The following is a 10,478-nucleotide window of genomic DNA, read 5'->3' as shown; positions in this document are numbered from 1 at the left end:
ATTTTTAGATAGATCTCTCCTTTGGGAAAATAAAAAACTTGAGTGTTTTTTTATTATTAGTAGAAAAAATGAAAAAAAAAAGAAACATTTTTTGTTTGGGTAATGTGTAATACATTAATAATGTAACTGTTTGTGAAAAAAATATGTTATTTTAAATTATTATGTATATTTATTACAAATAACTAATTATAATAATTGTTATAGTTATTTATGAAAGATATACATTCAGGCTAATTATTTTATAAAAAAATATATTTTTTGGGTTTCTCGCATTATTATTGAATACACTTTCATTTAATTAGACCTTGTATGACACATGTGTTCTTTATCTATTAAAAAACTAGTATTTTTAAAAATATGAGTGTTACATTGGGTGTGGAGAACGAAATTCTTTTAGGGTTCATTTTCTTTTCTCTAGATAGGGTCTAATTTTTTTTACATTTGCGGATACGACTCTTATAAGTATAACAAATAACTTTTAAAATTGCCCCCTTGTAACAAATTTTCTGGCTCCATCTATGGTATTATGTGTATTTTATGTATGTTTATTATTGTCATTTTGCATATTTTATAAAATGTTCCAGCTATTTTGCCAAACACTTAAATATATTTAAAAAATTTTGGTTATCAACTTCTAGCTATAGCTAACAGTCACCAACTATCAGTTACCAGCTAGTTTTGTCAAACATACTATATGTTTTAGCACTTATCGAATCTGTCATCACCAAAACCGATGGGTACAAAACGATATCGATCAGCGTTATACACATCTCTAGTTTAGCGTAATTCTATTTCCTATATGGTTATAGACTTTCATTTGAATGTGGGAATTGAATTGAAATTGTGAACTTGTAACATTTATAATCATGTGACTTGACAAAATGTATTTTAGTAGGCACACAGGTGCGTTGGAAGGCACATAGGAGCGTCAAATTGTATGGGTATATTCGATGATATCGAACAATTTTCATGATATTAACAGAAATAAAAATAAACTATAATAACATGAGGTTATTAATTATATTTAAAACTAAATAAATATAAAAACAATATTAGAAATATAAAGTTTTATAAAACAGTGTTATGTTGTCATGATCTACATAACTTTGACACTAAATTTACAACGACGATGTCATTAATTTCAAATCTATGTAAAGGAGCAAGTTGAGTAAGTAGAATAATTCTGGATAAAAAATAAAAGAAAATAATAAAAATCTCACAGTTGAAAAAAAAATCTATAATATTCAAGTCTCATAAATTAGATCATTATAAGTTAATAAATCAACATACCGATAAATAAAAATATTTAATCTAATAACATTGTTTTATTATAGGGTTAATATCACAAATGGCCCATGTGGTTGTCAAAATTAGCATTTTGCACCCTGTGGTCGATTAATGCTTCTAGATGCCCCTATAGTTGCATTTTTGATCACCAGAAGCCCCTGACTCAAACGTCCGTCTAATTTCCTCCGTTAATGCCCTCATGTGCATCCCACGTGAGGGTATATTCGTCTTTTAAAGCTAAAACACTCTCTGCCCCCCTTCACATTCTTTATCAGATCTATAGTAAAACCCTTAACCAATCATACTATGAAACCTTTTTTCTCTCTCTAAAACCTTCTTATATGTATCTATATATATAATATCTATGTATATGAAATCAGAAAACACCATCGATCTATGAAATCATCACCGTTGCCAACTTCTGCTTCTTCTCTAAAACGGTCAGTGTGTGGTGGTGATAGTTCTCGTTGGATGGATTTAAAACGGTCGTCAAATCTCATCATTTAGGTAGTTGAATCTGTGGTGATGGTGCCGGTGGTGGTGGATCTAAAAAGGTGACCGGATCTTGTGGTGGTGGTCGGATTCAAAAAGGTGACCGGATTTAAAGGTTCTACCCTTTTATTGCTACATATATACATAATCTGATTTCTATATATATATATATACATAATCTGATAATATAGTTATAGATCTGCTGCACCAAACCGTCTTTTGTGGTGGTGATAGTTCTCGCCGGAAAGAAATAAGACGGTGGAACTAATCTATATATATACATATTAATTATATATAATACTAGTTTGTGATCCAATCCAGATCAGACAAACATCAAAAAAGCTAGCATGTGGGGAAGTGGGTTTTGGAGAATCTTGGAATCAAAACTATAAATCTGGGTATGTAAAGTAGTAGTTGCAAACTTGCAATAGGTTAGTCAACTTAATACTTTAAAAAGAAATTGTTGTTGTTTAGTATATGAAAGCAATAATAGCACTAGGATATATTTTTGGTTGGAAAAAGATTTTGGTTCCACTTTGATATATGTTTTCGGTGGCAGAGGTTGTATACTAATTTTGATATATGGTATATGCTTTTATTATGTGAATGTTTGTATGGGATAGATATATTGAAAAACACTCATGTAGATCTGAAAAGAAGATGAAAAAAGAGTAGATGATGTTTTAGATGTAAAATAACAAAAATACCCTCACGCTGGTAGCACGTGAGGGCATTAACGGCTCCTCATGGACGGACGTTTGAGTCAGGGGCTTCTGGTGATAAAAAAAATGCAACTATAGAGGCATCTAGAAGCATTAATCGACCACAGGGTGCAAAATACTAATTTCGACAACCACAGGGGCCATTTGTGATATTAACCCTTTATTATAATTTCCTCTTTAACATATCTATCACGGATACATGAGCTCCAAGCGGCGTCACCCCTAAATTTTACCCGTTTGTCCTTGCTACACAACTCAAAACACATTCTATTTTCTTACATTACACGTATACATTAGACATATACGCTTTTAATATATACGTTATATTATATAAAGAACGTTTATGTGTATCACTCATTTGAGCACATGTAGTTATCATTCTTCATGATCAAATAACATCTCATATCCTCTTCTCATGGGTTGGCTTCTATAAATGACTTTGCTGACGCAAGGGATTTAACGTAACATCCAAAGTGACAAAAAGAAGAACGTGAGAATATGACATTCGACCAAATAATTAAAATTATTTAACGCAACGCTCTATTTATCCCATGAGCAAACGGCAAACCCATACATATGGCCCCTCTCCCCCTTTTCTATTGTCCGGTTGGTTTTCTTATTATATATCACAAGTTATTTATTTTGTATTTCAAAACAAAATATCAATCATAAGGTATATTATTATACATCACAGACAGAGGTTATACTTAAAGCAGTATTGTATCTGCAGACAAAGACTTTTATACATTGCAAACTTGTATACATTTTACCTTTCCCATACTCTGTTCATGACAAGATTTGATATTCTTACATACTCCGTATATTACTTTATTAGTAATGCTATGTATAACTGATTGCAAAACAAGCTGTGTATTATATTTTGGTATGTATGTGGATGTGTCTAGTGGCGGAGCCAGGATTTGGGGTCAGGGTGTGCCAAATAATATCAAACACATACAAGTGCAAAAATACTTGATATTATACCAAAATATGAAGCTTGTAAAATAAAACCGTTCATTTCAGTTATACATGAGGCTCTCTCAAACCATTAAAATCGTCTAATATTGTGTCTAAACTAATAGTGTTAACAATATCACCATCGGTGTAGAGAACTATGGTTCACTCAGTGAGTGGAACACTTAAACATATTATGGAAGCCAAATTTTAAACACAAATTACAATTTATAATTATAAATAGTAAAATTATGATAATAGTCTAGTAAAGATGCCACCATAAATCTAAACAATAATTAGTTAATTACTAGTTCAATAACAGCGGTAATAATATATAAACAATAAAATAGTTAAGGGATAGTTAATTACTAGAAAATAAAAAGAACAAGTTAGTTAATTATTGGTAATAAACTAAAGAAAAATGATAATGACAGCCCTAAGGGCTGTTACTAACAACATATTACATGCTTAAAAACTTGTACATTATATATTAAAAACCGTCCCCTGATTTTTTTAACAGCAAGGTACAAATTTTAATGCACTCAATTAGTTTTTACTGACAACCCTAAGGGCTGTCACTAACAAAACCCTAAACTAAAAACATAAATGAGTGTTGAATGTTGATTAGCATGAAAAAATTTAAACAAAAATTTCATCCCGGGTGGATGGAAATTTCATCCTAAAAAATGAAAGACTCTAAATTAAAAACCTCCAAATTTAATTTATAAATAATTTAAAACCTACGAACTTGTGTTGATATCTGTACAAGGGAATTATAGAGAAATGACATTGGGCTTTAAAACTGAACCAAAATAAAACTATATTTAGGTTGACCAAACTAGTAAATACCAAGATGCAAGCCTAAAATACATATCAGTTAGCTTTTGGGGGTGGGCCATGGCCAACCTCCCCCTATTTGCCTCCGCCCCTGGGTGTATCAGGGTCTAGATCAATGTTTTAAATACCGGTTTTTAAAACATTGGTATATTTAAAACATTGGTCTAGATATTATATTTGTAGTTTAAACATTCCAGTGAATAATACGAGCAGAGCAACAAGTTGCTTTAGAGCTAAGGATAAAAGTTACAATTATAGAATTGACATGTTCAATGCTGCATGCCATTTAAAGTAAAACGATTTATGTTCTATAGATAATGCTGAGCACTACTTCTGCGAAGGCACACACAAAAAGTTCATATGTTATGACAGGTGATTAGTACATGATTACTCTTAATCATATATAAGTATCGGGTGTAAACCCAAGTCTGACATTTACAAAATGAAAAAGCTCTACGTATATGTTAATTATAGCCAGGGTAACATCTGCAGAATATACCTAAACTGAGACACTTGGTTCCAAAAACTAGTTGATAGATTTTGACTTTGGATTTCGATGTAAGCTTTACGAGTATACAAAATTACAGCTATAACTTTCGATCTTTTTACTTGCCTACATTCCACCTGAAGAGGGACACTTTATACAGCAATGACCAAATTGACTTTACAATTAGTAAGAAACTACAAATCAAATCCATCCAATCCAGCTGTAGCAACTGGGCCAAGTGAATCACCGTCAATACTAGCCAGAACATTATGGTCACGGGTCCTCTGGCTCCATCTAGTAGCAAGAACCACGAATCGTACCACCACACCCTTCTCAATCCTTGACATATCATTGCACAGAAACATCGGTTTTCCCTCGTCAACATAGGAGTAATTTGGCATCTTTCGGATTGATAAATAAACAATCTTCATTGGACCTGATTTCAAGAAAACCCCATATCTGCTTATCGAGTGCACAATGCCAATCATAACTTCACCCTTCATAGGCAAGAGGGTGCGGCAGTTAAAGGCTACTAAAAACATGTATTTTGTGGAACCAATCTTTCTTGCATTGCCAATGGCTTTCAATTTGGTTACTCCAAGAACATAACCAAATTCCTCATAGGCTTTCAAATTTGTTAACTGCTTTAGAAGGTTGGTCACTACTGAGCTTGTGGGACAAACTCCTTTAGTGTTCAGATCTTTTGAGTGAATTACTACGTGGGACAGACATTCCACTTCACGAAACATTGTTTCTTTCTGCATGAAGATAACTAGACATATAAGATCAGTGACAAGTTTTAAAGAAGCATAGCATAGAACCTTAGCATTAAAAGAAACCAGTTTGGTGCACTACTGGTTAGGATCACTTGTTTCATCAAAACTTTTTCATTTTATTCAAGTTGATATGGAATAATATTGATAAACAGGGGAAACCAGCAAAACATATATACGGACATATGGCTGAATGGTTTTTATAACTGTTAGCCTAGAGGTGGATGGCTTTAGATAACTTTTACCAATTAGAAATGAAGAAAACAGTGTGTTGTTTATCATACACCAGATAAAACTGATTACTAATATATCAATTTCCTCCATTTTCTTTTTTGCATGTCTCACCTTTACCAGTAATAGCATGAAAGTTGGACCCACAGCCACATCTTCATTCTCATAAACCAGCACATTTCCATAATATTTGGTATGTTATTAAGGTCATTGCAACAACATTAAAGTAAACTAGAAAGCTCCGTGGAGAAAAAATATACGTTTTGCATCACATCTATCATCTATGAAGGGGAAAATATCACTTGTTGGTCTGTACAAATTGGAAGTGCAACTATTATTGGGAAATCCAAAGTGTGTAGATCACAACCTAAAACCGTGAGACCACATCTCTGAGCTATGCACATATCTTCTATCACATAGTAAAAGTCTAATTGTTGAAAAAGAATATGAGAATACTACGGAAACTAATGGGCAATCACTAAAAAATCCTTGATGTTCATATTTAGTCTTCACAGTTCAGACTTTCTGAAGCAATAGCTAAGATGAGGCACTGAGCTTGCGCTCCAGTGGTTAAACGTTTTATGTTTGCTCATGAATCATAGCAGCCTAAAAGTCATCAGTCCAAAGTTCACTTTCAAGTTGCTTCTGTTTTGTCAACATATGCCTACAAAGTTTGCAACTAAAACATGGTACTCAGAAGCTTAGCGGGAAGATGTGTATCTCACAACTAAATTGCATAACCTTCATAATTTGAAAGCTTTTCATACTTTCTAGCCAATCTCATGATATCAAAGTAAAAAACCTATGTTGTTCACGAAGTTATCTTCTTGCATTTATTTCTAATCTTAAGACATTGTTGGCTTTTAATGACCAGAGTAACCTTCATCACTTCATGTATCATTCTAAATCGAAAACAGTAAAATACCAAATGGTGATTGTCTTCAAAATATATTGTAACAAGGAAAAAGGAAATGAAATGTTTCAGAAGAAAAATTTAGTAATACATAAGAGATCAGAACTATGGGTCCATTCACTTGACGAAAAAAGAGGGCACACCAAATTAAAAAAACATAAAAATCAACAAGATAATAAAATGCAATAACAGTTTCCTCGCAAATGATGACATGAGTTCAGATGACCATGGTACAGTTTATAATCTAGATTTGTCACTCACATGCTATTTTCTTCATGAAACTGATCATATAAATTTCTACTATCTAGTGCTTTATCCCTTTCATAGATTGTTTTTCCAAACCTCGGAATTGAATGATAGAATTTCAAATTCTACATCTGATATTTGGCTTATAGACTAACGGCAGACCATATATACATCATGTATATCTTAACCTAACAACTTCAGGAATTAGGGGTAATCCGTAATCTTTGTTTTAAAGTCTAAATATGTTAGTTCCAATCACATAACCACAGAAAGTTCTAAGTACAAGCCAGTTTTCTGGTAGTTTCAGCAATGCGTGTTCAATTCGTCTCTTTACTTATTCCACACATGTCTTCTGTTCTAGTGACCTTTCTTAAAGATTGATAACTGAACACTGCATAAACCAATCAACTAATACTATAATAACCCTCATCTAGATACATACGTGATACGTTATTGGCAAATGTAATGTAACATCAGACTTATGATTCACTCTTACAGAAATAGCATGCAAATTCCTATATATATTCTCCATATTAACTAAAACTTCTTAATAGAACAAAAAGTATGGGAAGTTTGATAGTAATATTGGTGGTTTTCATAGATTTATCTATATAACATTAGGAGGAATAAGGTATAGCATTTGAAATTCTAACTACAATAAAGTCAAGTGCCCGATGCATCTCATCCAATGACACTGCATTTTGTGCGAAAAATGAACCGTCAAAATCAAGTTCACCAATGTATAGATAACTTCATCAAATATTTTCTTCGTAGTAACTTGCACACTAAAGTTGAAAGGGATGGCTGTCCATGGAGTAAAACTCGTCCCAACGGTTTGTTTGGATATCAGCGCATGATGTGACTAGTAGAACCAAAATTAAAGATATCTTGAAATGCACTTAATACTCATTAATTCGAACTGGAAATTATTTTATCTATAATCCCTTATAAAGAGAATTAGGATTAAGAAGTTAAGCATAATTTTTCTTCCCAAAATACCTCTACTTAAATATAAAAACCCTTATATACCTTTCTCTTCCCCATTCTCTCTAATCATAACACACTCTTATCGACCTTTTATCACCCTCCGCCGCCGGCCTCCTTCTCCACTGCCTCCGTCGATCTCCACCACCGCCCTTTTATATTGTTCTCACCTTCTAGCCGCCGCAACGCACGAACACTATGCTCGTTACTAATATGTGAATAATGAACAAGATTTTCTTATTTTTTAAAATTGTTGAGTTCATTAAATGATAATTAGCATGTGACCTAAAGTCACAAATTAGCGAAAGAGAAATACTAAATGCAGTCCTTAGACTTCACTTAACAAGTTAACATGCATAAAAAGTGGTACATTCCGTATTAAAAGCCTAACCCTAAGTGCACAACTATTTAATGCAACTTAACTACGGCCCTTGAGGCTTTATTTAGCAAGACTCATTGGCGAAAAGAACAATTTTATCATGATCATCAATGAAAATGGTATCCTCAATCATTTCCTTAATTAGGAAAATGCTAACTCATGCACTCGCAAGACACATGTTATACTGCATTAAATGAAGCCTAGCCTTCTCAAAATACAAAGTTGCTTCATACCCTTATACAAAGTTATCCATCAAGAAACTATGGCATGTGTTTTTTACTTTTTTTTTTTTTTTTTCCATACTATATACGATAATGGGTCCGTTATTCATTTTAAAGTTTAATAATTTACATAAAAGGAAAAATAGAAAACACACACTTGGAAAAGGAAAAGGGATCTGTAGAAAGAAAATAAACCTGGTTGACGGAAGAAGAGAAGGAGCCACCGTGGTTTTGGTGGATTTAAGCTGAAGAATTGAAATCAAGCCTTTGTTAGAGAGAGATTTTGTGTGTGAGAGAGAGAGATTCAAATTTCAAAATTTAGACAGAAAAAGATGAGGGAAATGGTGCCCAAATTGCTATTTATATCATTCCTTCTCCTTTTTGTCTTCCATAAAAACTATCATCAGCTTTCCTTTTTTTTTTTTTTTTAATGCCGATTTAAATCGTTGTTTTATTTAGTTACGTAAAGTTTGGGATTCGCTTTTTTATTGTCCGCTAAAATGTTTTTTGCATAAACATGTCTTCTTTTTGTGTATTTAGGTTAAGTCCTTTATAAAATCAGAACTTTACGTTTTATTTGGGTGTGTGAACCAATATTTTTTTTAACCATCTTTAAGAGTATACGTAATTGATTTATTCTTGATATAAGAAAAGTTATATGAGTCAATTCTAAAATGATATATTATTACTTTTTAAACATTTTAAATAACATACAAAATATAAAATGTCTCGATCTAAAATCTAATGTAATTGATCTCAATCTTATGTTTAAAAACAGTAATGAGAAATCAATGGGATTAGTCACTCGTTGATACTTTAAAAAATAAAAATACAAATCGAGATTACTTTTTCTTTTTTGGAATGAAACAAACTGAGATTATTATTATTTTTTAAAGGTATGAATCATTTGTTTATAGATCTAGTTTACATTGTTTTAATCAGGTCTGCATTAAATAGTCTTCTCACTTTCAATACCTTGTTGGAGAAAAATTCTCTAACTAAACTATCTAAAGGCGCAACATTTATTTGAAAAATAATGTTGTCCTTTCAACAAAACTCAAACTTAGATCTTGCATCACTGAAAAACTTATGTGAAATATCTTATACTCATTTAGCTATTTGCTTGTTTTAGTTAGTAAATTGAGCCATCAAAATCTACATGATTTATCAATCAATAAATAAAAAATAAAAACTCATTATTATGCTCACCACACTATCTATAGAACTGGTGACTATAAAATAAAAGTTTTCGACTCGTCAAGTTGTCAAGGTGAAGCCATTAGAAAGGGGGAAAAACTAGTCTAAAAATGAATGGGGATACAATAAAAATATAAAATCCATATAATGAATAAGGGTGTAAACGAGCCGAGCCGATACAGTGCCAAGTTTGAGCTCGACTTGACTACAATACTCGAAGCTTGAAACTCGACCGAGTTTTAATTTTTAAGCTCGAACTCGAGCTCAACTTACGTATTGACACTTTCGAGCTCGACTCGATTAAGTATTAAACTAAATTTTAAGTCAAATTAGTCCTATAAGCTCGACAATTTCAAGATCGACTCGATTATGCTCGGCTCGGTATGATAGTAATTATGTAAAAAAATATAATATTCAAGGTAAATTTGTAAATAAGCACAAGCTCGATTAAGCTCGCGAGCTTTTCGAGTAGGTTAGTTTGAAGCTCGAGCTCGACTCGAAAATCTACTCGAGTAGCTCGAGCTCGACTCAGACCGAGTTGATTTCGAATAATTTACGAGTTGATTTCGGATAGCTCGCGAACTGTCTCGTCTCGTTTACACCTCTAAGGCCCTAATAATGAATTCCCAAACTCGCAAAAAGGACTAAACTTATACAAAACAGATAGCTCAGGGCAAAAAGAAATAATTTTCTCTTGATTTTTTATTTCTTTCAATTTAGGTTCTTTTATCTTTTACAAAATTTTCTTCAAAGAA

At 32.4% G+C, this 10,478-nt stretch overlaps 1 protein-coding gene across 2 annotated transcripts; it reads right to left on the bottom strand.

The window, feature by feature from the left end:
* Positions 1-4,809: 4,809 nt before the first annotated feature.
* LOC122601176 (DNA-directed RNA polymerase IV subunit 7-like) lies at positions 4,810-8,914 on the bottom strand. 2 transcript variants are annotated; one of them, XM_043773941.1, is made up of 2 exons: positions 8,722-8,914; positions 4,810-5,551 (listed from the first exon to the last, which is right to left on the bottom strand). In XM_043773941.1, the coding sequence occupies exon 2, from the start codon at positions 5,541-5,543 to the stop codon at positions 4,974-4,976; it is 570 nt and encodes a 189-aa protein (XP_043629876.1). In that variant the 5' UTR covers positions 5,544-5,551; positions 8,722-8,914; the 3' UTR covers positions 4,810-4,973. The 2 variants fall into 2 exon arrangements, with proteins under 2 accessions (XP_043629876.1, XP_043629877.1); XM_043773942.1 differs by having other exon boundaries at positions 4,810-5,537; positions 8,722-8,913.
* Between the last annotated feature and the right edge of the window lie 1,564 nt (positions 8,915-10,478).

Source organism: Erigeron canadensis, chromosome 5 (assembly GCF_010389155.1).
Source record: "Erigeron canadensis isolate Cc75 chromosome 5, C_canadensis_v1, whole genome shotgun sequence".
Classification (NCBI taxonomy): Eukaryota; Viridiplantae; Streptophyta; class Magnoliopsida; order Asterales; family Asteraceae; genus Erigeron; species Erigeron canadensis.
This window is presented reverse-complemented; position numbering and strand designations above follow the sequence as displayed.